The sequence below is a fragment of the Mastigoproctus giganteus genome, chromosome 8, assembly GCF_048544385.1.
Source record: "Mastigoproctus giganteus isolate SK-2022 chromosome 8, ASM4854438v1, whole genome shotgun sequence".
NCBI lineage: Eukaryota > Metazoa > Arthropoda > Arachnida > Uropygi > Thelyphonidae > Mastigoproctus > Mastigoproctus giganteus.
In genome coordinates, this window is record NC_143582.1 from 142,660,001 (window position 1) to 142,687,569 (window position 27,569).

Here is a 27,569-nt window from a genome sequence, read left to right on the forward strand (position 1 = left end):
TTAAGATTTTATATCTGCTACCGTTCATTGCCTTTTAAAATGCAATTGCACAATGAATTACCTCTTTATTAATATATAAATTTTATGTTGTATTACATGTGTAACTATCATAAAAAAATAATATGCTTTTATAGTAAATTACCACTGTGAATACTGTGGTATACCTGGAATACTGGAGTACTTTTTTCCTGGAATACTTTTTTCTTGCAGTCTGGTAAAGTTGGTATGGTCGCTTTACCGTATTACAACGGTGTACTGCAGAGTAGCAGCATCTTCGGTTTAGTTGCTTTGTTGTATTACTTCGGTGTATTGCAGAGTAGCAGCATCTTAGGACAAGTTATATCTACAGGTGTGCAGCAACAGCCTATTTCCTTTAGGTTAATGATCGTTACTCATTAATTATTAAACTATTGTTGTCTCACCTTACGTCTTTTATAAATCGCCTCTATTTTCCAAGTTTACACCGTTGTGGTCCACGTTCCAGTAGAGCCGTGAACAATTTGCTGTCATAGATTGTAATGTCGCTGGACCTCATAAAAGACGACCTTCTGACAGTCATTTTGTTGTCAATATATTTATCCTTGCTAATAAACAGTCATCCTGCACCTTGTGGCAATAATTTTAACTATGTGATTATGCAAATATAATATCGGATATCTCGAGCACATTCCCTGTATAAGGGATATTCCAAAATGATACCTCTTTCCAGCCAAACTTATTTTTTCTCTTTAATAACTCCATTCCTCATTAAGTTGAATCGAAGCAACGACTTAGTTTGTCTGAGGAGCTTATATATCTAATTGAAATTGACTTAAAAATAAATGATATTCCTCAATTATGTCATCCCACCGGAAATGTTCTGTGTTTTTCACTGAATCTAATCCAATCACAAAATTATCTATAAATCCACAAAATTGATCTGCGACACTGTGTCATTATAAAAAACATCCACAATATCTTAATTACGTTGTTATTTTCTTACTTGACGATTCCCGGCCACGTATGGATGGTTGTTATAGCACACCACGACAACCATCCAAAACCTTTAAGGGGAATTGTACAGTGTGCACTTGTCCCTTTGCGATTTTTTATATCCTCTCATAAAAACAGATAGGATTAGTGCTTAAACTATGGTTTAGATTTTTTTCAAAAAATAGCATACCAGTTATTAGTTAATTAACTGATATGTTAATTAAAAAGAGATAATTCTAGGTTAAAGACTACTAATTCACCGTAAACACAAACAAAGCAAATCTGATTGTTCACCATAAAAATAATGTTTGCTGCCAGTGTCACTCTGTGCATAAAATTTCGCTCTCTGTACCTGAAATCGGATGAAGCACTTTAGCACAGAATTTTTGATTCATCAATGGATGAATAGAGTCGGAACAAAGTCCTTTATCATCCCACGAATTATTCTTAACACCAGTTTTGGCACAGTCTTTTGGAAACAGCAGATCATCACCACTAATGCTTATCTTGCACAGATGCTTACGGGGAGATTAATTCCTCAAATATCTCTGAAGTAGTAGCCACATCCCATCATGGAGGAGAAATAACAAGCGAGTTCCACTGGTGAAAAGCAGCTTGAGAAGCCTAACAAGGCTTTGATCAGTAATTCTCTCACGACGTTCAATGCACTGCAAATCGATGCAGAAAGACTTTATGAAGGCAAAAAACGTACAGCGTGCAAGTTCTGATGGCGCTCTGCTCCGCATTAGACATCTAATAAGAACTTTGGTATTTACATGACCTATCTCTAACATAGTGGATCTCTGATAAGAAGGTTTGTGTAAACTTTCCTTTAAATACTTTTAAGATTAAGTATATTATTGCTATTGCCAACTACCCCCTGTTCTGGGTAGTCTATAAGCCAAATTATGCAATTACGTTATTTTGCTATTTCTAGAGCTAATGTACAGTATGATTAGGTGCCCGTGCTCGTTCAAGCAAAGACATTGTGCGATTGCCTGCTGCGAAATGTGAGCAGTTGATATTCAATGATATTCGTACTTTATTTTTATGTTGTACTTCTATTTGGCTCAAAGGAAATTTAATTTTTGAACATAATGTCTAGTGTGTTAAACAGTATGTCTTGAAAAGTTATTCAATTCTATGTTGTGCTAATACAACAGTTAAAAAGAAAGAAAATAACTAATATAGCCTATTAAAAAGTTGCTTTCATCCAACACCTCAGTATATTCTAAAAAGATTAATTAGTTTCAAGATGAATAAAGTCATGTCAAGCTGTTTTATTAATGAAAGAGAAAAATCTGACTCTTCCAGTGGTAGTCCAGTCGCATCAGGAGTTTTATTCTTCCACTTTCAGTATTATTTACTCAAGTTGTACAAATAAAGTAGTAAAAGAACAGTAAAAGTTAAATAATAATAGTATTAAAGGTAATTTCACAATTAACTTTTATTATTTTCTTTTATTTATTTATGATTTTTATTTTTTTCGGTTATATTTTATAGATACAGAAAAAGAACACGCTCCAGAGAACAGCTTCCCTGTTTGGAATTCTGCAGGTAAAATCTGCCTTCTGGCCAAGTTTCAGGCTACCTTCACAATATCCTACGCCGCCAGCACATCAGAAAAGGTATAAAATCAAGAAAATAATTCTATTTCGTAATTCACTGATTGAATGACTTCTTCTGTAATTAGTAAACTTCTAAAGCAGTTCTAATCCAAGATGCGGAGTTATTAATCGCTAAGCTTTTTACTGCTTCAGACTTATGATAAATAAATAAGAAGATGGCCTTAAATTTCAATTAATCGAATTGCTAAGCTTCAGCATATATTTTTCAATATGATAGTTAAAAAGAAATTTAACACTCCATGGATAACACAATCTACTGTTATTCAGTTTACCCTTCGTACACTCAACGGTCATGTATACACTCGGTGATCAATGAATTATGACCACCCCATTCGTAATGGACTGTGTCACATAGCTCGCAGTATAAAAAGCCGAACAGCTTCGTACGCTAGAGCAGTGGTAAGTTGCATCTGCTCGTGCAAGCCAAAATGATAAAGTAGCAGTTATTGGAGGCAGTAAAAATACCACTGAGTTTCAGAAGAGCAGGGCACTCGTGCGTCGGGTGCTTCCATGTCAGAAACGGTTGCTCACGGCCCACTCTGGTTAAAGTGTATAAAGAATGGTGACGAACGGGTCAAACCACCTTCCGTTTATAGAACTGTAAACGATTACGCAAAGTGGGTATTCGTGGTAAGCGAAGGACGTAATGCGTTGTACGACTCAACGGCAGCTCACTGTGCGCCATTTCACATCACAATACAATAGGAAGTGCAAGAACAATGTCCCAAATTACAATGTGCCACGCACCCAGACGTATGGGGGTTACACAGCAGACCACCCAAGAGACACCCTCTCCTCACCGCTGACCATCATCAAACGCGAATGCTGTGCTGTCAACAACACGATGGTTGAATACTAGTTGACTGGAAAAGAGTATGCTGGTCGAATGGGTCCAAATGAGTGCAAAACGGCAATGGACTCCTTCGCAAGCAACACCAGTCCGTGGTGCTCACTATCCAGGCAGGATATTAGGCCATGGACGGCCACGATTCCTTAATATGGGGCATGTTTTGCTGGCAAGAACTAGAACACCAACTTTTCACTGGCAAGAACTAGAACACCAACTTTTCACTGGCAAGATCTACCGGCAGCTGTTAAAAGACCGTATACACCCTGTCAGACAGAAACGGGATCTTTCAAGATGATACATCCCTTGTCATCGGGTCCGTACTGTGCACGTGTGGTTCAAGGAACACAGTACAGATTCCGCTCATCTTGACTGGTCTCCATATTCGCCTGACCTCAATCCAATTGAACACTTGTTTGGAATGGAAAGCGAGACGTATAGAGATGCAGGCATCATCTATTCGTACACTATGGAAAATTTTTCAGGCAGCATGGCTGCAGAATAGCTGCTGTTACCCGCGCGAACAATGGTCCAACACTGTTAGGTAGGTGGTTATGATTTAGTGATGGATCACTGAGTGTATATTATCGTAATATATTAAATTGTATCATATTTATAAATAAATGCCTAATATTAATAATAAAATTGAAAAGTAAATCTTCGAATTCTTTCTGGATGGAAGGAATATAAAGGGCTCTTTTCACACAATGGCCAAATAATTCGAATAGAACAGGTGAGAGGATAATGGTTTCACCCTAACGGAAAACCAAGGTTTTCATCTCCAACGAAACAAGAAAACCGATCACATATACGTATATACATATACCGATGCTTCACTGTCTTAGCTACCCCACGCTTAATCTAAACAACAAAACTACATATTTTTAATTTCATTTCTTATTAACTATTTTCTTAAATATATAATTTATCCATTTATCTATGTACAGTTTCTCCATTATTGGTATAATTTGTTATAATATCATTGCTATAATATATTTGCATAATATAACAATAAAATATTTAAAAATATAATAATAATATAGCAATAATTGCTATAAAGTAATAATGGAGAAAATGAACATAGTTTTCGGTTTACCAACCATATGTCTTGTACCTCATTAGAGAGAGAGAGAGAGAGAGAGAGAGAGAGAGAGAGAGAGAGAGAGAGAGAGAGAGAGAGAGAGAGGCCCTTTTCGAAATAAATAACCCTCCTCACTATAAGCAAGAACCTGCAAAACTATTTTCAACATAATTTAACCTGAAATGTAGCAGAAATTATAGAATTTTAAAATCAAGATTATTATAATCATTCTGAAGAGATAATCTGCTATTTGGGTTTTTTTTCTCCAGGAAGGTAATGACTATTAAAACTAAACTCTTAAAAGTATGCTTAAAATTATGTACTGCCACCATGACTTGTAAAATAGAAACATTATTTAAAAGGTATGCATTGCCTAAGATTTACAACATCCCTGTAGACAAGTCCTTTCTCTCTCTGCTTTTTTTATTGAGTTTTTTTAAAATAGAGCTGGTTGTGAATTATCGATAACACTTCTTCAGAGAACTTATATCCTTGAACATACACTGGTGTGCAAATTTTAATGACCAGTCAGGTTTTCATTTATACCGCCTGTCCATACTTAGAACAATGTTGTTGATAAGTTCTTGCGGTAACATCGTCTATTCCTCTGTCAGCGTCATCTTCAGCTGGTGAACATTTTCTGGTGGGTATGGACATGCCGCTAGGCATCTCTCCAGAGCGTCTCATATGTGTTCGATGGGATTTAGATCGATGGAACGAGCAGGCCAATCCATACGAACAATGTCCTCACTTTCCAAAAGCATATCAACAGCTGCAGTGCGATGGGGTGTGGCGTTATCATCCATAAACACTAACTCGGGGCCAACGGCACCTCGGAAGAGACGCACATGGGGAAGGATTGCCTCAGTACAGTACCGCCTTCCAGAATCTTGAGTACTGTACGTCCATCCAAGATAACGCCTCTTCAGACGAGAACACCTCGACCGCCATATCGATCCCTTTCAGTGATGTTTGCGGGGTGATACCGTGTGCTAACCTCTTATTAGGTGACGTCCAGAATCGCTGCTGAGACTAAATCTACTCTCATCAGTAAAGAGTACTTTAAGTAAAGATTTTGTTTTGTAACCGTTAGAAATAGTGTCGGTCCTTAAGTTTTGCACACCAGTGTATTTCTTGGATTGATATATTTCTTTGGTCATTGTTAGCTGTTCGTAAGATGAGCGCAGTATGGAATTTTCATATAGTATAAAAAATTTTTATTTGTTTAAAGTTCGAAAACATTCTTATAATGAACATTAAAAATTACAGTGTTTGTTTCTAAGCTTAATGTATTGACTTAAGGGTGCTTGAAACCACGTCAAAGATGGATCTTTTAAAGTGTTAATGTATAATTAGTACGTACTTGTCTCATTTTGCATTTTTATAGCTTTCAGAAAAAGTTTTATAATTTTAAAAGTTTTAATAAACGTTTAAAATGGTTCAAAAGACATATATTGAAAACGTTGTCCTTGATACTTGGCATAGTGTTCGTTTTCCTTGAAATTTCTGATTCGATATTGACTTTTAATATTCTTCCATTATGTGAAGATTATTCGAAAAACTCATTCGAAGTAGTAGGAAAGATAAAAATTCTTTTGTATAAATTTCTCTAATGAAACAGTTATTTTCTCTCATATATATATATTATCTCTTCTTTTAAACTATTGCAGGTTTGAAATGAAAACTTACTCGCTTAAAACAATGACCAAGCTTATCTTTATGTATATTTTAGACAGTTACAGTACATCTTCCTTCAGACGTCAACAGCCAAGGAAAATGCCCTCCAGCAATTCGAGATCCAGTTTTACAACTTACTTGGCCTGGTTTTCAGTTCATAATCCTCTTCACGAAGGTAACTACACTTTATTAGCAATACTGGAATAAATTGTAAGATAATTAGTTTGCATTTCATAGTCAGCCTTCTCACATTTCTAGAAAAATAAGGTCATTCTTTAAAGTTACTCAATATTGTTAGAATAAAAGTACATTAAAAACATAATGTTGCTCTTAGACTCACAGAGTTTGACATTTGAACTGTTTTACTTTCATCGCACCAAACGTATTGAATTACAAAAATTTATGTGCTACGTTTGCATATGAAGCAAAATCATCAAATCTACAAGACGCAGAGTTAATGTACACTGAAAGGTTCCTGGGCAACGCAACGCTGACACCCCTCTCGTCGGTCGACGAACCCACCGCTTGGTAGGTACACTGCATTCACGTAGACGGTAATTCGATGTCAGTATGGATAAACGTCGTGAGTTAACCGACTTTGAAAATGGGATGATAGTGGGTGCTCGACGCATGGGTCACTTTATATTGGAGGTGGTACAGAAATCGCACTATCCCAGTTCGACAGTACCAAGAATGTATCGGTAATACTCCATTTCCGGAATACATTTCATGGCGGACAGCGCTGTAAGTGGAGAAAGGTGTTGGATGAACGTGGCCGTCGACGTCTGTCTCCCATTGTTTCAGCCAACCGGAGAGCAACAGTGGCACAAATCACCGCCGACTTCAACGAGCGAAGTGCCAGAAACTTCTCCACCAAGACCATCAGGCAATCATTAGCCGCAATAGGTTATGGGAGCCGCCGACCCACCAGGGTCTCATTGCTAACACCACGACACAGGACTCTACTCCTCAACTGGGCAAAAGAACATCGGCACTGGACCTTCGATGACTGGAGACGGTCTCCTGGTCCGATGAGTCCTATTTCCAGTTATTTCGAGCGAACGTGAAGGTGCGTATCTAGCGGAAACCGCACGAAGCTATGCACCCGTCATGTCAACAAGGAGCTGCTTAGGCAGGTGGACGGTCGGTAAGGGTCTGGAGCGTGTTCAACTGGTACACGTTGGGACCTCTGGTAGGTCTAGACGCATCTCTGAACGGTCCAGATTACGTGTCCAGTCCACCTTTGCAGACCATCTGCATCTCTTCATGGTCATCGTGCACCCACAGGGAAATGGACTCTTCCAGCAGGACAATGCGCTTCCCCACAAAGCCATAGTGACTAGAACATGGTTCGAAGAGCATTCCGAAAATTTTACCACCAAGGAATGGCCTTCCCGTTCATCGAACATGAACCCTGTGGAGCATCTTTGGGATGCTGTGGAAAAGTCCGTTCGAGCTTTGGATACCCCACCCAAGAAATGCGATGGAATTATGAACAGCGGTGCAGCAAGCATGGATGTAAATACCTGTGGAACGCTTTCGTGAGCCAGTGGACTCAATGCCTCGCCGTGTGACTACCCTTATAAGGGCGAAAGGTGGGCCTACCCGTTAATAGGACGGTATCCCATGATTTCTGTTCACTCAGTGTATATCTAGTACATCAAATCATTTAATATTCATTTGCACCCAGTCTGTTTTTGTGTAAATTATGAAATCCTAACTTCCCGTCATCAGAAGCTACTCTCCACAGTCTTAGAATTTATCATCCCTCTTTTAAACTGGCTTGAGGAGAGGATCTCATAGCAAATCTAGAAATGTCGCCTACAGATCACAGCAATCTGATATACCTTTAAAGGGTATAGCAAATTAACTTAGCTGTGATCATTCGACTTGGTGCCAAGTGTCTTCTTTAATTTGATTTAGTTTGATAAAATCTCTCGACGTTGTTTAGGCCTAGTGATATCCAATGTACTCCTACTTTAAACTATGGCCTTACCGCATACTGAATGAATTAACGCTAATTTGTTTAATCCATTGAATAAAACATATTAAACCCAAAAATTGAAATCGATGTTTCATCATCATCACTGGACTTTCTACCTTCAATACCGAGTTGCCTCGGCTTTGTACCACTTAAACATAAAAAAAAAAAAAAAAAATCATGTTTTCGATTAATCCATGCATTTTATTTTAAATGAATAGAAAAAGCTGACGTGCTCCATTAGAGAGCACATTAACTATATTAATTTGTTTAAGAATTTGTTTTGTTTTTTTTTAAATTTAATGAATTAAATGCAAATTAAATGGATGAGAGAAGTGCAAACTTCCATTACGCATTAGAAAGAACTGTATTAATAAATTATAATTTATATAAAAATTATTATTAATAATAATTTTATTTTCTTTCCAGGTACCAAACGAGGAGAAGAAAACTCCAGAAACTTGGGCTGTTAGCTCCCTTGAACTACGTTACAGTACTAAGGGAAATTTATTTGATGGTGCTACCAGTGGTAAAAAAAAAATCATTGTTTCTCTACTTTACTCAATTGGTATTACTCGCTATACGTTTATATGTTTCATACAGTGCAGTTCTTCGAAGAGGTTTGGGTTCAACTTCTGTTGAAGATTAGAAAAATTCTTAAAGGTCTTTTCAACTGAGATCAGTTAGATGATCTCAGGCTGTGAGATCATCTAACTCGTCGCTTCTCATTCCGAGATTTTCATCCCGCAAAAGTGAAAAATCGGTCCCTGATGAAAAGTGTAATACATGACGAAACTATATGAACTGGAGTTCAGCGTGAGTAATCGCTGCACCAAAACATTCTCGCCAAAATAATATTTAGGATGAATACATTTTAACTTTCCACAGTAAAGGTAATCGAAAGGAAATGATGTTTTCAATTCACTTCAGAAAATGGCACGATGTTAATTCTCCTGTTCGCCTTCTTTAGATTTTCTTCGTAATTTTCCCGGCTTCGCCTCTAAATTATAAAAAGATTCAGGGAATTTATACGTGAAAATTCGTTTTTCATCTCTATTTAACGAATTTTCCATCAGGTATGTTGTCGATGTTGCATAAAATATGTGAACGGACGAAACGAAAAGAAGCATTAGATATGTTGTGTACTGTAACGTTAAACTGTAATTTTCTTTGTGCGTATGTATGCGTAGTTTAATTTGATTTAATCGTATTTATTTGGATGCCGAGGAAATACGATACAGTGTTTAAAAAGATATATGATGACAGGTTTCCTTTATATTACAGAATCTGGAAAAGGTAACAATATTTACGTTGGGCACTATGTGTAGATATTATTTTTCAGTATCAAGTGAGAATAAATGCAGTGTAATCCGTTCAAAAATACGCATAAAAAAATAGTCAAATCACAGAAAGAAATATAAAAATACGTGTCAGGTTCTCACACGATGTTTATCCGCATGGTTTATCATAAAAAAACATTTTGACTACAAACAAATCAAATCAAAGTGATCCCAATTTATACTACATTATAATGATCTATCCACGTTTTATTATTAAGGGGGGGATGCCAGTCACTGTATACTGTTTTACCTCCATAACCACCACTGGCTTAGTTGTTTTTATTATCTCGCATTTCGTTGGAGCAATCTCCCACAAAATCTAGGCGTACCAGGTTCAAAATAAATCCCACTTACTTTACAGAAATCTTAACTTAATCTTCCCTTCGACGATCCCTTTAAAATTATCCTATTCTTTCGCTCGAGTAGCACACTACTGTTCTCCATCCCTGTCTATCACATTCTGCCTTTCACCCCTCCCCCTCTTGTACCATCCTACTTCCAACTTGCCCTCCCCGATATGGGATGCAAGTGTTTTATTTACAACTGTGGACGCGTGCCTGCCTGCAACTCTGTGAGCGTGCTTTATTAATGCTTCAACCCATTTATTTCGTGCACCAAATTAGCACAGATGGAATTAGCTCTTCTCATTTTATTTGGTGTTCGAAGTTCTTAAAATATTATTAGCTGTTTATACTTACAGTCGGCTAGAGTATTAAAACAGTTCTTTAAAATGGATTGTATCTTTGTTTTAATTATAGATGCAAGAATACGAATTAGTACTTTAAAAAAATTTTACTTATCTAACTACCTCTTCTCAATGTGACCTTTGAGGAATAACTGATTTCACAAAAAAGCGTTCATTCAACTGTCAAAAACCCACGGCTGATATCAAACGCCTTTGCTCAGCCTGTTAGGTTCGTTCTAAATATTAAATTTGATAATTAGGTTTATGTTATTTATTTTTGTTACGCTAAATTGTAGTTTATTAATAATATTTATGATTTATGTATTAATTTTTGAGATGGACTTTCATATACGTGGTGACATTTTCTTCTAATCAAATGGTTCGTATGATGGATTGAAGTCTACCATCGTTTAACATTATTGGATTACTCGATTCATCTAGTTATACACTAGTCGTCATGTGACATTAATTGCAGTATTTCTTCTCTGTGGCATTACTTTTAATCTATATCGTTGATTACGTTAAACTTGGAAAATTGCCTGAAGAAAAAAAAATCGCTGTTGAGCATAAATTTAGCTAAAGAATAACAGTACAAAACGAAGTGCAACTGCTTTTATTTCAAAAATACAGGACATGACAAAATCAAGCTTCGGTTTTAATTATCACATAACGTACATCAGTAGGTGTTTTTGTGCCCGAGATTTCAAGCATGGAAGAATATGCAAAACCTGCATATTCTTCCAAGTGGTACTGAACAAGATGGAATATATAACACAGAGCAGCGAGCTTTGTTACTGAAACTAGTTTATCAGACTGCTACCCTTATTTAAGTTAAGCATGAATTTCAAATATGTTCTGAAACCACGGGTCCGTGATCGACACTAAGAATTCTATTATTGGCAGAAAGAAGGCAACACGAAATTATTGCACCGGAAAATCCCTAAAAGGTTTTCTAAACCACTTTAATTAGGAGAATCAACAGCGGGAAAATCGAATCAGAGTTACGTGGACAGCTTTCCAAAGAGAACATCAGAATTAGCATTCGTGTCTCTCTTATCAGCTTCCCATTTCTGGAGTTTTATTTCTACCTACCGATTAGTGCAAATTTGCCTTATATAACCTGGTCCGGCCATGGATAATGAGATTGTTATATTAATTAGTAAGTATTAAAACGAAATAAGATAAAACGACATCCCCAACAAAATATTTCCAGCAGCAAGGTGTCAACTTGTATTTTGTCGTTTCTTTAAGAGTAAAATTGTATTGTCTCTAATAAATGCAGCTTAAAATTATATTTGAAACCACAGATTCGAATGTATTGTGTGTATTTATTATTGGAGTAATATAGCCTTATACAATACAAGTTAAATCTTTATTACGCGAAAATACACTATTTTTTTGTAAATAAGACTTCTCAACCAACAACAAGTACGCTAAACACCAATCTACAATGACAGCAAATAAGCGAAGGTTGGAGCTAATATGCTGATGGACTAAAAACATCTGTATAAGAGTTTGACAACAATTAAAACATAAACGAGTAAATTATTTGACTCTAAAAAAGTCTTCTCCCTAAGAGGGAAGATGTTTTGTCTAATCGGTGTAAAAAAACAAACTTAAAAAGTCTCTTTAGTAGTGGCGCGTGCCCACACAGTACTTTAGTTTATTCAAAGGATCTTCGAAATCCTTTTTGTCGATTAATATCAGTTAATCCAGTGCAGACGCACATCAGTAATTGTAATCATCGTCGAATTCTCCTGTGTAAATAACATAAAGAGTGTTCATAAAAACTATTTCATCAGCGTCGACTAAACTCGAGTTAACTGTGAGGGAATTCTTGAAAATTTCCATTGCCAGAATGGGCTCTGGAAAATGCAGCACACTCTCAAAAAGAAACGTTGTGTGGGTATCTGCCCTTACGGTCCTCAAATACTTACTGCAGTACTGTACCTTTTGGCCGTTCATCAATGCGTATTGTTCCATCCGGGGATCCACCAATTCTTTCGAGCTATAGAAGTCGAACACCATCGGCAACCGATTGTCACGTAGGGTCCACGCTGGCAGAAATACAGTTTCTTGAGAGCCATTTTCGATCGCTACAGAAGATACCCACAGTCTGTTTTTCGTATCTGCAGACAAAATGTTCATTCGGTTCATCTTAAAAGTCACTTGATCGCCACTACCTGCCATGAAGAAATGCTTCGGACCCTCTATCGTTCTAATCGACTTCTATAATTTAAGAATACTGCTACGCATTGACTTTTTAAGAAGAATCTGTTTCTACTTTGCCAGAGCATGCGCAAAGATATGTTAACCTTCGCGAATTGTACAAGTTAGATTACAACTGAACGTTTCATTTTATACGCGCAACCCATTGGCGAATACCTGATGAATCCTATTCCATTTTAGGGTTAATCAAAAATTTGAAACGGTGACTATCCCACGAATAATTTGACAGTTTTCCCTAAGCACCTGAAACTAAATAATTCTGATTTTATTGCGATATAATCAAAATTATTCTGAATACACATTCCTTTGTTTCCAAATGTGTAAGTTGTAGAATTTTTTAACATGGAAGAAGCCTGTGGGAAAGGAAAGGGTCAGTCGACCCCTCTCCCAGAAATGTATCACTAATAAGCTCATATCATTCCCTTTTTAAATACTTTTTCCCTTTTCAAATTTATCAGTCCCCTCAACCACTGTCTAATATAGGAATGAATGTTAATTTGAGATTACAAGTTGATACAGATATATGCTGAATTGCAATGCATGTGTAGCCAATTACACTATGACAATGAACTAGAAGCGGTCCAAGGAATATTTCTGGGGGGGTGGAATTAAATAAGTGTTTAGGAGAATCATTAAGCTTTAATCAAGTAGCAGTAAAACAAGACTTCCTACGTTTGGTTGCTTTTATCGCTGTCCATGGAGGCCATACTTTATGTTAATGCGCTGTGTATTTTTAGTAAATAAATACTGATGAACACAAACTGAGTCATTTCCTATCACTCTACTTATATTGAGCTCAACGCATTCGCTCCTTTTAGGTGGGGGTAGTTTTAGCGATGGACAGTGTGAATGTGGGCCAATGAATACAGCTCGGTGGGGAGTACATTTTAGTTGCATTTATTTACCCCTGAACGTACCCAATTCTGTAAAAAGTAATGGAGCACTTATGATTATAATCGAAAATGTATTTATACAAAGAAGTTAATAAAAGATAATATTGGCCCACCTTTGACCACAATGGCTGTTCAGTGTATCGTGGATAACTTTCTAATTTCTGGTACAAAGCAGATTACATTGCGCCCCTTTAAATCATTCGCGAGTTTCACTAACAAAGCCCTCGTGGGCAGCAAAGTTAGTATAATCATCGTCTTCCCCACACCGGATGGAAAACACCCGAGGTCGAATCTCTTCAACGATGCGAAGAATTTTTATTGTTTTTTTTTTTTTACAACGTGGTTCAGTTAGTCTGTCTCAAGCGAAGGTTACATGATTTTACTGGCCGGAAACTTGGATTTTTTGTCCAGCAAACAGACCACAAAATATAAGCAATTCACAGACATATTACATACACCGCAATAAGGCCTAACTTGCTGATGCACCTACAACAACCAACCAACGACTAACAAAGAGGCCTTAACATTGTTCCAATTTGGCATTTCAGTTCATTTCAAAGATGTTCCCTTAAGTTTAAATCGGGCTGGCTACTGCAATGTGGCCAGCCCGATCTATAGAGTCACAATGATTATGTAAATCTTGTAGCTTCAGCCACCAAGAGAATAAAAAGAAATTTATTCACAATTTTTGCTTTGTGGCGTGAAGCCTTGTCATGCTACGTCTGGACCGATTCCATTAAAAAGCCTTACTAGTAAACACAGGATTGTCCAGAAAATAAAATTAGGCACCAGAATTCAAGGTCCTGTGCATTGCGGCTAGTGGATGTAATCCAAACCATGAAGCTGTTGTGTTGTTGTTTTACGATGCATTAGCATCTAAGGCCATAATGTGCCAAGCCGACCAAACCATGAGGAATAAAAAGGGGTCATGATACCACCTTCTCCCAATTTCATAGTTTGCACAGCACACCCAAGTAGCCAAATACGGAGGATGCGGAACGGTCAGGGAATGACCACCCATATCCCCGGAGCAATATGGCCTTAGTTGCTAAAGCTCCTAAAAACCAAATAATAACAATAACACACAAGCAGTAAACGTTCTGTAGGTATCCTTCATATCCAAAAAATATTAGTAGAGTTAAAGAGCATGCAACATGACCTGTTGTTCCACGAGACAGATTTCTATTGATCACCATTTCGGGTTCGGTATACCTTACCCATTCCAGTGAACAGTATGCATTGATTTTGTGTTATCAAAAAGTGTGCGAGCTACAGATCTTTGAAAACTCATGTCCCGTGACTTTCAATATGTCATATAAATACTTCCAGGATTTTCATGGGTCGATCTATACTCTGGACTTTTATTTCTTCAGCGCATTGCTGACTGTCGTTTTGGTAATGTTTAATTACAGAAAAATAGCATGGACAAATTCTTCTCCAGATGATATCCAATTGATAGCGCTTTTCATGGGCTCACTGTCCTGTTTCAAGTGAATTTGGAGCAAGCTGATCACCTTTATATACCAATGCATAAGTCGTAGTCATCCATTTTTGTGCAATCAAAGGAGGTGCGCTATGATTTTTCGTAATCAGTGTGTGCTATATACACTGGTGTTCAAAGAAAGTGCATCACCCCTTAAAATTGTAATTGTCGTCCGAATAACGTACGTATATGACAATATTTCTTACAGATTGCATCAGATAAGATTGACACGCATAGGTGATGACGTAATATTTCATCAGCTGTTACTTTCAGCTATATAAGCACGCTCTGCAAGAGTTGCAGTCATTCCTTGCTTGTGTCAGGATGGAGAGTCACGTGCAGTTGACGCCACGAAGAAAGAATGCTGTTGTTGCTTTACGTGAGGAAGGATGTTCTTCCCGTCATGTTGCTTATAGAGTGTTTTGTAATCAGTCGACAGTGAGTAGATTTCTTTCCAAACTCAAGAATACTGGTTCTGCTGATAGGAAAAAAGGAACTGGATGCCGCAAACGAGTCTCTACGCCAAACTAAGTGCGTTTTGAAGCACTTATGCCTTAAAAACCGTAAAGATTCTTCGTCTGAGGTGACAAGAGAATGGGAAGAACATAAAAGAGTGGTAGCATGTGCAGTAACAGTCAGAAGACGCTTCTTCAAAAATGGACTTGTAGCCCGTCGTCATAACAAGAAGCCCCTCCTCATACAAAAAATGAAAAAGGCCCGATTAATTTGGTGCAAGGTTTACATTTGTTACAGCTGAGGAGCATGTCAAATGGACGCCTGAGCAGTGGAAGTCAGTTATTTTCTCGGATGAAAAGAAATTCAACCTGCATGGCTCCGATAGAAGACAAACAATTCGCCGTAGACGTGGTGAAAAATACCATCCAGACTGTATGGTGTCTACAGTGAAATTCCCTACCAGCCAAATAATATGAGGATGCCGGATTTCGTATCGCAGAGTAGGTCACCTGCAGTTTATAAAAGGTTCCGTAAATGCCAGTGGATACCTGTCTATATTGGAAGGCAAATTGCTGCCAACCATTAGAGACCATTTCAACCTGCCAAGTAACTGCATCTTTCAGGACGACTCTACTCCTTGTCATCGGGGGGCGAAAAGTGTAAGTAGGTACTTCTGTAGTTACTTTAGCTTCATGTCTGCATTAGAGGTTCGACAGTAATATGTTTCCATTTGTTACAAGTGAAAACATGATTGGAAGAGCGGTCCATTACAACTGTTATCTGGCCAGGAACAGCCCGGACCTGAATCCTATAGAGAACTGTTGGCAACGTGTGGAATCTGCAGTTGCTAGAAAGAAACTAAAGACCCCCTTCGCGAACTTGAAGCCATAATTCGTGTTTGGAACCACGAACAACAATTTCTGATGTTGATTATCTTCGGAAATTGATCTTGCCAATGCCTACTAGACGCTTCCGTAGCCAGGTGGGAAGGAGCAGCAGTGCGTAGCACACGCTTCTTGATTAGATCGGGGTTCGAGCCCGTCACCACCAAATACGGAGGATGCGGAAAGGTCAGGGAATGATCACCGCATATCCCGTAGCAATATGAGCAATAAACAAACAATGCCTTCTACGGTGTGCTGCTGTCATCAGGGCCAGAGGCAGTTCAACTAAATATTAGTTTGTACCTGGTGAGCTTTTCATTTTTTTTCCATTTAAAGTGATAAACTGGAGCAAATTGAGGGCTTCTGATAATATTTCAGCCATAATTGTCGTGTTTACCAAAACTGTTGTATAAAAGGTTGCAAATGCTCATTTTGGAATATTTTGGGAGTACATGTCAAATGTTACTTAGCTTTGGCTTAGCTATTAATAAATATCTTTTTTTATATTTCTATTTGTGATGCTAGTCATTAATGTAACATACCATCGCGAAAAAGGATTAGAAATGTGAAATTCCTAAGTGATGCACTTTCTTTTAACACCGTGTGTGCATATATATATATATACACACACACACTTAGCGAGACACCCTTTCAGAAGCATACAAAGAGTGTAATATGCAAATTTAACACGTAATATTTGCATATTATATGTTAACATGCTCTCTTGGTTAGTATGTTGGTAGAAGTACCGCCCTCACACCGGGTCGAAGAGGCCTGAATTCGAGTCCCATCGATGATGTGAGGAATTTTTAATGGCCTTTTTCATAACATGGCCGAATTATCTGTCTCATGCAAGGGTAGCATGGTTTTTCCTCCCGGAAACTAGAGTTTTTCATCCAACAAGCAGAAAATCAACCACAGAACATACACACAATATAAAGTGACGGAAAAAATTAACACTTCTTTTTTAAGGTGATGCAGTGAAACGTATAAGATATTGTTTGATTACAGTATTTTGTTTGTCGCAAATCGAAGGTATTGCTTACTGTCTGAGGCAAAACACATTATTGTCTCAGACAGTAATTGCAAGGTATTGCATCAGCTGTTTCTATAAATACGGCGTTGGAAGGGTATACATGCTCATTAGTATCTGGTTTTGCGGAGGTGTAAGCATGGCTCCATATGTTCAATTGACACCAAGAAAACAAAGTGTAGCTGTTGCTCTGTCCCAGGAAGAGCTTTCTACGCGTGCTATCGCTGATAAAATATGCTGTCACCAGTTTCCCGGGTGCTGAAATTAAAGCGTGAAACTGGTGATGTGAAGAGAATACCTGGATCAGGCCGTAAGAGAATGGCAAAGATCGATATTTGAAACGGCTATGCCTTCGTAATCGCCCTGCTAGTGCTCCTGATCTAAAATTGGACTTTGAGATGGCCTCTGGTGTTGAAACAAGTGCACGAACTATCCAAAGACGGCTTTCGGAATGTGGTCTGCATGCCTATCAGCCCAAGAAGAAGCCTTTGTTGACCCAACAAATGAGGAAGAAGCAGTTTGCTTGGGCTAAAACGCAAGTTTCATGGACAAAAGAGCAATGGGACACCGTCATCTTTTCTGACGAATCCAAATTCAACCTGCATGGCTGGGATGAGAAGCGATATATCAGAAGACGAAAATCGGAGGCATACCATCCTCACTGCATAACATCGACTGTAAAGTTCCCCGCGGTCACATGGTCTGGGGATGCATAACAATCAAAAGGGTGGGCAAATTAAGTTTATTAACGGAACGGTGAGTGCCGAAACCTACACTACTATCTTGGAGGAGTGCCTAAAACCCGGTATTAGGGATCACCACACAATCTAAAACTGCATTTTTCAACAGGACTCAGCACCTTGCCACGCAGCAAAATTTCCAAGTTTTATGCTATTCAGGTTTAATGATGAGTTTGTTTTCTTATCTCACAAGGCTTAAAACATACTTACGCCAATTTTCCCTCGTTTTTTCTCCTTTAAGGTGCAGTCATACCTTAGAAATGCCGGCATTACAGGGTTGTTGGACTGGCCCGGAAACAGTCACATTTGAACCCTATTGAAAATTTCTGGTACATAATGTCGTGTGAAATTGGTCAGAAGAAGCCAACGAGTAAGATTCAGATACAGGAGAACATTGTAAGGGTGTAGTACCACGAAATTGGGCAACCCTATATCCAAAAGTTGATTAACTCTATGCCAAAACCAATTCGTTGTAAGAGGCTGTATTTGCAGCTCGAGGAGGAAGAACAGACTATTGAGGACTTATTTTGCTGATTTACAGTACATAATCCTAACTCAATTTTGTTCTGATTGTTTTTTTCAGTAAATTCTTAATATCTTTGCCTAAGAATGGTTTTGTAACACATCAAGCCATGCCACAAGCTTTACCGACTGTCCAATCTGTAGCCTCGGGCCAATCCATCTGAGATGAAATTTATTTATAATACTATTACGTTAACTTGTCATTTCAGTTTGTACACGTAAATGCAATAAAATGTATGTTTGGTTGTCATGATTGCCATTTGCAGGATTTCTCATATTTCCATTAATTGCGCATTTTACCCTTTGGGGGAAGATATTTATGGCAATGAAGTATATCAGGTGGTGTCTTTATTGTATTTCATTCACAGAGATATATATCCCATCTAAAAAATGCATTTCGAACATTTTTGCAACCCACAATGCAGTGCAAAACACATTATTTGCAAAATTCTCACGTGATGCAGTGTTTTTTGTCTGCCACTGTATTCGGAGAAATATAGCCGTGGTCTCTACTACTCCTAAAACTCTATTACAACGTCATCCCTGATTGAAAAGACTTTTTAAGCATTTCATACTCTCTTATGGAATTTGAACCCACAACTCTACAAATGAGCGAGTAATTTCTATACTTTCACTGATGACGGTTATAATACAAATCATAGTGGGGTCTGTATTATGATGTACAAACTTCTAAGATACTGAATTAACCAGATAAAAAAAAAGTTGTAATGCTTCCGCAGTACAAAGATAACGTTTTGTCTCTTTTTCTAAAAACTATCTAGTGTTGCACTTTCTCGAGAACTTTATCTCTGAGGAAGTATTCTTGAAAATAATGTAAAATACACTTATCAAAACAATTAAAGGAGTCAGAGCAGATGCAAATAACGTTTGTCCAAATATGATGTCATATGCACCTCATGAACTGAAATTGAGTTCCGATCAATGTATGTTGAATCCGCCCAAAAAGACAACTCCAACGTGTATGGTAATTGTGGTTTCATTGGAACATGACATGTCAGAAGCAAAGTACTGTACTGAAAGCTTATAGGAACAGATTTTGTCACTGTTGTGGACGGCGAACGAACAAACAACAACTTTATTATTGTGTATTATCCGCAGCAACTGGCCAGATACCTGCGATACATTGATAAAATACGATATAAATGTGGATACCTTGATTTTTATTGATTTTAAGTGCTGTTGCACAAAGGTCCATCGCTCGCAGAATCTCATTTCTGATGATGATGCGAAACTCTGCTGTACGACCACAGAGACTAATTCTACCGTATACCAGCAATCCGCCTACTTCGAAATGACTGTTTTCTTCTAGGCTCACAGGGTTGTTTCCTATTCCCTTTCATGCCATATTACAACCTGACCAGAATCCCACTGTAGGCTGTACCTGGACTCATCTACTGAGAGTGCACACGGCGCTGTTCCCTGTCAGTCCAATTACAACGTTCGAAAAATATTTCTGTGTCTGCGATGTGGTGCATTTAATAGAACACACACGCTCAACAATTCATGTCGCATGATGTACGTCCATGCGAATTATTTCGAATAGTTTAGGCTGATATAAGTGTGGCTGCTGCAAAGTGTCCTATTGACTGTGTAGCATGGATTGTGAGAAACAGCAATCCTAACTAAATTTTATTCGGATTGTTTTTGTTTTTTCAGTAAATTCTTAATATCTGTGCTTAAGAATGGTCTAGGTTTGCAGCACATCAAGCCATGTCACAAGCGTTACGACTGTACAGCCTACCTGTGATTGTCTAATGTAGACTCAGGCCAATCCGTCTGAGATGGAATTTCCAGATACTTCGCTACGAATAGTGAAGCATCAGCAAATGCCATGTCCAAAAGGACAAATCGTTTGCTGAAAACACGTATCATGACACGTGTTTTGTTCTTTTTCAATAGTTAACAAATAAGATGCATTTGCGGCATGGTTAGCTGTTTAATGGAACGATCACATGCCTAAATTTGCACGTTCTTGGCCTGCATTTATTGAAGAAAACAGTAATTTACATCTGCGTGTTAGTCCGTGAACGTGAGCCATCGTACGGAAACAATAGTTCTTGATACTTATCTAATGATCCCCTAATTGTTTTTGACCAGTGTATTTATATTTCTGTAGCATTTAGAAATTAGTTGGAACTACGTCAGTGGCTCGCCAGTCATCACAAAAATCGATGGTTCGGACTCCGTAGTCCAATTTAAGTGGCCTCCACCCTGTCTCAAGTTTTGACACCTTTTTTTTTTTTTTTTCAATTCTCCTGTGTGGTCTCTTCTCTTGTTTAGTGTACAGTCTGAAGCCTAAAACACTGCAATAATTTAAATCAATCAGTATTAAGCGCATTTCAAACACTGATAAATCAACTTTATGTATATTAGCAATGATTAATTAAGATTTCTGATGTTTACGTTGTCGCGCTGTTAATTATTGCTGTTCATTATTTTTCATATAAAAATTTAAAAAAATTGACAGAGATTCATATATACCCTGTATATTAAGAAGTGCTTAACTCGCTAGCATTTAAATTCTGTAAAATATCAGATTTATTCATAATTGCGAGAGTTGTTTCCTTTACTTTATTGTCATTATTTTACCTTGATAGACTGCATATTATTATTATTATTATTATTAGCAGTAAGCATGGTAATTCACTACATTAAAGTGAATCAGCTAAAATGTCACGACGCATTGGTGGTTGGTGCAGGGTTCTTTGGGACGTTCAAAAAGTCATTTAGTTAGTTAACCCTTGCCAAACAGACTAGTTAACAAAAGTGAAATGTCAGGGTCCGTAATCGACACTAAGAAAGCCACAGTCAAAAGAACTAGAGAAACTCTTTGCAAGAATCACTTCGAACCAAGCAGTCTTGGAAAATACGATGCAGTCTTTCTCAACAACTTGAATTAGGAAAATCGTTAAAAAGGAACATCCAAGCGGAAATAAATGAACAGCTGACAGCAACGCCTGCGTCCTATCAGTGTGTGCTTCAATTCCATTAATTCTCTCGACTCTCCCTTACAAATTTTATTACGATAACTTCCCCTAGACTAACAATGAATTTGTTATAAATTAGGTTTCAGAATTGATTCAAGTATTAAACAGAAATAGAATTTAATTCAGATTCACGTAAATTGGCAGTTGCCCAACAGTAAGTCAAAAGGTAGTTCTTTTCATCTATTTTTCCACAAATTGTAAACCGATAAGTTTTTAATATCTCTACTGAACAAGGTGTATTTAGTACTGAACAGCAACTTACACTATTCGGAACTGGACATTGTCTTTCAGTGTAATTCAGCCTTAAGTCAAACTTTTATTACGCAAAAGCACAATTATTTCGATAATTCTCAAGCAGCAGATAGTCTAAACACACACATTAGGTTGTTTTAAAGTAGGATAAGTGAAATTTTAAGCTAATATGCAAATGAACACGAGATTTGGCCTGAAAGCCAGTTGTATAAAATATTTCATTATGAAAAGTAAGCAAGTGAATCCGTTCAGTCATAAAATTTTCACGCGCTTTGTTATTTTGCTCAACGAGCGTAAAATAAAAAATAAAAATTCTTCCTAGTGGCCTCGCGCACAAAAACACAAAACTTTTAACCTAAGGTTTTTCGAAGTCGTTTACGTCCATAGGAAGTTCGATACGTATGCATTAAGTACTGACCCCATCATCACTGTCCAATTCTCCTGTATAAGTAATCCGAACAGTATTCGTAAAAATCTGGTTATATGCGTTGTAGAACCACGTGTCAACTACAAGCGAATTCTTCAAAACTTCGTTTGCCAGATTCCGATCCGGCAGATTCACCGCACTATCAAAAAGAAACGTCGTGTGGGTGTTAGCTCTTACCCGCCTCATATATATGGTGCAGTGGAACACGATTCTGCCATTCAGCATAGCGCATTGTTCTATCCGAGGATCCAACATATCCTTTGAACTAAAGAAGTCGATCTCCATAGGCAAACGATTGCTATGTAGTGTCCACGCAGGCAGAATTACAGTTTGTTGAGAGTTATTTTCGATCACTCCTGAACACGTCCACAGGCGAGTTCTTGTATCTGCAGACAGAATTTTCATACGATTCATCTTGAAACTCGTTCCACCAGTCGCCATGAAGAACACTTTGGACTCTGTATTGTCGTTCTACTCAAACCTCTAGAACTCAGGAATACTAGTGCTTTGAGGAATATACTTCTACGCGGTCAGAGCATGCGTTAAAATATTTCTGTTAATTTTTCACGAATTAGAAAAATTGTGTATGCGCCATCCAGCGAACGAGTCCTGAGGAATCCTATTTTATAAGGAAATAATACTTGAAATAGTACCTCAGAACTGTGAAGTAAATATTAAAGGTTTCCTGCGTGTATTGATTAAATAAATGTGTGTGTTCGTTTTACTTTTTAACGGGGGAGAAGCTACTGGAGAGCAAATAAATCAGTCCACCTCTCCTCAGAAAATATTTGCTTCGCTGTTTTATAGTTTTTAACTTGATCGACATCTCCCCCCCCCCACCGGCACTTCTTCAACTGTGATATTTCCCGCTGTCTGATATTATTGATTTGCGCACAATTCTGAGTTTACATGTACAATCTAAATTTCAATAGTCGGCTTTACATGCATGTGTAGAGGGCTTTCCATATATAACAACGTAGATACCGAAAGCCCGAAATGGGGGGGGGGGTTTAATACAGTAGGAGGGACATCTGATGGACTCTCCCCTCCAGCAAAGCAAGGAAGGAACGAGCTCAGGAAAAGAAATGGGAGGAAGAGAGTTAGATGTAAACGGGAAGGAAAGGAGGAGATATACAGGGGATGCCCCGGTTGAGCAGGAGTGTGAAATCACTAGTGGGTACAGAGTCCTGTAGAAGGGGTAATAGTTAAAAGTGCAGAAAACCGTACAGCAGTTAGATAGCTTTAAAAAAAAGGAGGGGCGGAGTAGCCAAGTGACTCCACAGCCGTACCCCAGAAAGAGATTAGCAAGGGCTGGGTCAAAGACCCACAAATCTCACGCTGGGAAAACCCAACATCAGCAGTATAGTCCAGGCTACAGTCCTAGCAAGTGAGTTTTTAAGAGGAGAAGATCGCTAGCAACAGCAGCGATCTTCTCCTCTTAAAAAGATGTGAAGTGAAGGAAAGCAGTGAACACCTCTTTACTTTTGATGAGGTTGTGGTAAGGCTTAAGTGAAGTAAAGTGTATTCGTGTCAAACGGCACTAGGGGATTCCCCATTCTCCGTAGTATACATTGTCACGTGAAACAGAACACTTTTGAGGCCAGAGATTTAAAAGTGTGTGAATATTGTATATGTGCATTGTCATGTACTGTTGTTCATCTGGTCATTTAGCCCTTGGATCAAGCGAAGTAAGATAGGTAGACAATAGAAGTTGGTTTCTGAGATCAAGCTAAATATTACAATTCTGTATGAGATGGATCCAATCCTCTAACTCGCTGAAAAAATACTTGCCATCATCGTCCAGTCCCAAATACTTTAACCTGGCCCTAATTGAATCGTGCCCAGTTACGATGTAGGTGGTTTCCAGATTAGGGGTTAGTCAGGTCAGGATGCCGGAATTGAGGAAGCGTATCTCAGGAATGAAGTTCTGGGTGATCTCCCCTTTATTATTAAGAGTCCACCGTATTTGCCAACGTTTGTGTACTTCGGCTATGGGCCGAAGTACACAAATGGACACGGTAGTAAACCTTATAAATTCCACTGGCTGATGTTGATGTAAACTGTGTCTGTCCATGGAAGACGAAATATAGGTACAGGGATAGCATACCGGTGATAACTTGTAACGCTGCGGTTGAGGTTGTATGACAGGCCTGGTAATTCTAAGGAGAAAGAGGCTCTAGATCTGATTAAATTTGTTTGCAATTATGATTTTATCTCCTATGCGAAACCAGACTGGGGCCTCATAACAGACAATTAGGAGGAAATCAGTTTTATACATGAGCCGCAGAGCTCTTCCCTTGCGATCCCAATCTGTTTTTGTAGCCCGAGATAGTAATGCGGTATATCCTTTGGTCTTCTCATTGATGAAGCCAGGATGTGGGATGAAACTCTATTTATGAGCAATGATAATGCCGAAGTATTTCACAGACTGATGGAACTTTAGAGATTGTTGGTTTAACTTGATAACCGGGGATCTGCGAGTATTCAGCTTACCTTTTATAAGAAGCATTTTTATCTGAGTTGTAGATACAGCGAGCTTGTGTAGATTAGCCCATTTCTGAAAGGCTGAGAGGAGAGTGTGCTGGCCTGCTCCCTCCAGGGAAGCCCGGGTGGAACCATTGACCAGCAGAACCAGATAGTCGCCATAAGAAACCATGTGGTGTGCGGAATGAAGTGGCTAACCGTTCATTCAACACAATGTTCTAAGCAGCTGGGCCAAGGATGGAGCCATGGGGGCAGTATCTAGAAGTTGCCTTGATTATCTAGTGGTACGGTGTTTTAATGCTTAACTTTCTGTTGTTGAAGAAATGTTGTTGTTATTGGATTTTTTGGCGAAAAAGCAACTTTGGCCATATTGTGCCTAATTGAAGTAATCTATAAAGCATAACACTAGGTGTCTGAGCGGGTAGCACAGTGGTATCTTCACCGTCTTTCCCGCATCGGGTGGAAAAGGCTTGGGTTTGAATCCCGTTATCGATGACGGGATTCAAATTTCAAGAGTTTGAGGCTATCAACAATCTGTTTATTGTTCAGTTGATGTAGAGCTGGTGGTGTCATTTATATAATGTGTGGATAAAGTTGGAAATATGTTTTAAGTCTTGTAGACCAACATCAAACTATTAGGCGTAATTAACTGTTTGAATGCTAGAAACGTTCTGTGGGATGCACTCGAAGGCTTTTACAGACAAGAGCAAGTTTGGTCTCAAAAAATGGATCCTGCAGTAGCAACTATTATGTTACAGTAATGAGTTATTAATGATCCTAGTTAGCATTTTTGTTTGGACCTATCAGGATTTACTGATTGAGAGTTATGTCTTTCAGATTTAAACTTAATTCAGTGATCGCCCTCGGAGATTGCTAATGGTATTCGGTAGATTTGAAACTTCTAAATCAAAATATTATTAATGTTCTGATTGAAATATCTGATATCAATTTAAAATTTCTTTCATTTGTTGTTAAGTTGGGTTCCATTCTAGTCCAGCGCGAGAGCACAGACGTATACAAATTGAGGGACTGTGGTTGAAGCTCGCGTTAAACAGAAAATTTATTTGATAATTCAGTGATGGCCACTGTGCTATTTGTCCTTGAATATTCTTAGCGCATCGACTACTTAGACCAGAGTGACCTACACAATCAAGTGTTCATTTGTACGTTTTACAGGCTTAGAGTCGTAGATTAACTCACGGGAAGGGACTCTATCCTTCCTTCTGAGATCTGCTAATTGCATCCTTGAATGAAGAAGCTTTTCAGAATTAGACTTCGCCAAACAAACGAGAATGCTTGTGCAAATACCATATCACCGAAAATCCAAACGCTAACACCAAAATGATTACATTTCGGTAGGCAGGCATTCACTAAGTAATGAGAAATTTGAAATTTATTCATAAATGTGAGCATTTTATGTTTACTTCCCTTCGTTATTATCACTACTTGGCCTCGTGCAACTGCATATTGATATTTATAAAAATGGTTAATGGCACGACATGTGGTATTTTGCTATTCTAAGTTTACAGAAACAAAGGTTTATTCAAAAAAGGTTTTTTATTCTCCATCATGAGGCGCCTCACGAATTACACAACGCAAGGAAGGGAAACAGAATCAGCTAAAGTGTGTTTATGCAGGATTGGGGATGTTGTTGTTATAGGGTTAACGACACAAGAGCTGCCAGGGCCAAATCGTGTTTATCTAATAGGAGGAGTGGTGAACGCATGTGCGTGTTACGTAATAGTTTCTTAACAGGCCCGCCTTCTCACAAACAAAGATTAATACAATAAATTCTTTAAAATTCTGTTTCCTCAGAGCAGAACGGAAACTAGATATTCTCACCCCCCCCCCCCTTCCTAATATGTACTAGGGCAAATGCCTGCCCTTGTTCGGCACTGCCTAGGAGTAATTTCCTGTAACTGAACAAGCAAATGTTCTTATTATTCAAGTTCAGCCTGAATTTAGTTGTGTGCGAGAATGTGCACACACACACACACACACACCGAAAGACTGCAATAAACATGAATTTTTGTCACATATAAACATGCTAGTTAACAAATTTGAATTGAGTGAGACATCATTAACACTAGGAAATGTTTTGTATGAAAAACTAAGATAATGCGTATGGCAATTCGCAACAAGCAGTTGCAGAGTTCTTGGGCAATATGTAAAAACCTTCTTCCCTCAATAACTTGAATTAGGAGAATCATCAACGAGAAAGCTAAGTACTAGTGCACTGATGGATTGCTAGCAGCGTCCACCATCTGCGTCTGAATACCAAATTTTACTTCTATCGGCCTGAATTTGCTTAAATAACTTCACTAGAGCTAACATAAAAACTGTTAAACAACTGGTTTTAAAATTTACTAAATTCTCAAAACCGATTGCCAACTATAAATGGCAAATGAAATTTTGAATTGAAATCACGCGTGCGTGTTTATTATTTGGGTAATTCAACCTTGTACAAAAATGCGGATTAAACTTTTATTATTCGAAAATATAGGAAATTTAAATATTCTCACGGACACTTATTCTTAAACACGCTAAGCTGCAATAACTCTAAATTAGCGAAATTTTAAATTATGTGGCACGGAAATCGGCTTGTATACATTTATATAAAAGTTCATTATAATACGTAAAAAGAACAAATAAATCGATAGTCTTAAAAGTTTTCACCGCTGCATTGTTAAGACGCTCCTTTGCTCAATCAACCAAAAATATAAAAATTCTTCCTAGTGTTGGTGGTGTCCGCGTTCAAATACAAAACCTTTCAGTTTATTCTAAGGATTTTCAAAATCCTTTTTTTTTGTCGATTAAGATCAGAAAGTCCGATACACTCCCGCATTACACACTGTCAAGTTTTCCTTCCTAAGTAACGAGAAGAGTGTTTTTAAAAACCAGGTTATCATAGTCGAAAAAACCTGAAGCCATTATCAACCCACTGCAG

General features: G+C 38.0%; 1 protein-coding gene across 1 annotated transcript in view; it reads left to right on the top strand.

The window, feature by feature from the left end:
- LOC150081869 (lysosome-associated membrane glycoprotein 5-like) overlaps nucleotides 1-27,569 on the top strand; it is a 98,922-nt gene that overhangs the window by 39,787 nt on the left and 31,566 nt on the right. The window contains exons 4-6 of the mRNA XM_090379775.1: nucleotides 2,476-2,600; nucleotides 6,261-6,380; nucleotides 8,616-8,715. Coding sequence (XP_090235901.1) covers nucleotides 2,476-2,600; nucleotides 6,261-6,380; nucleotides 8,616-8,715 — 345 coding nt within the window. The remainder of the gene's footprint in view (nucleotides 1-2,475; nucleotides 2,601-6,260; nucleotides 6,381-8,615; nucleotides 8,716-27,569) is intronic.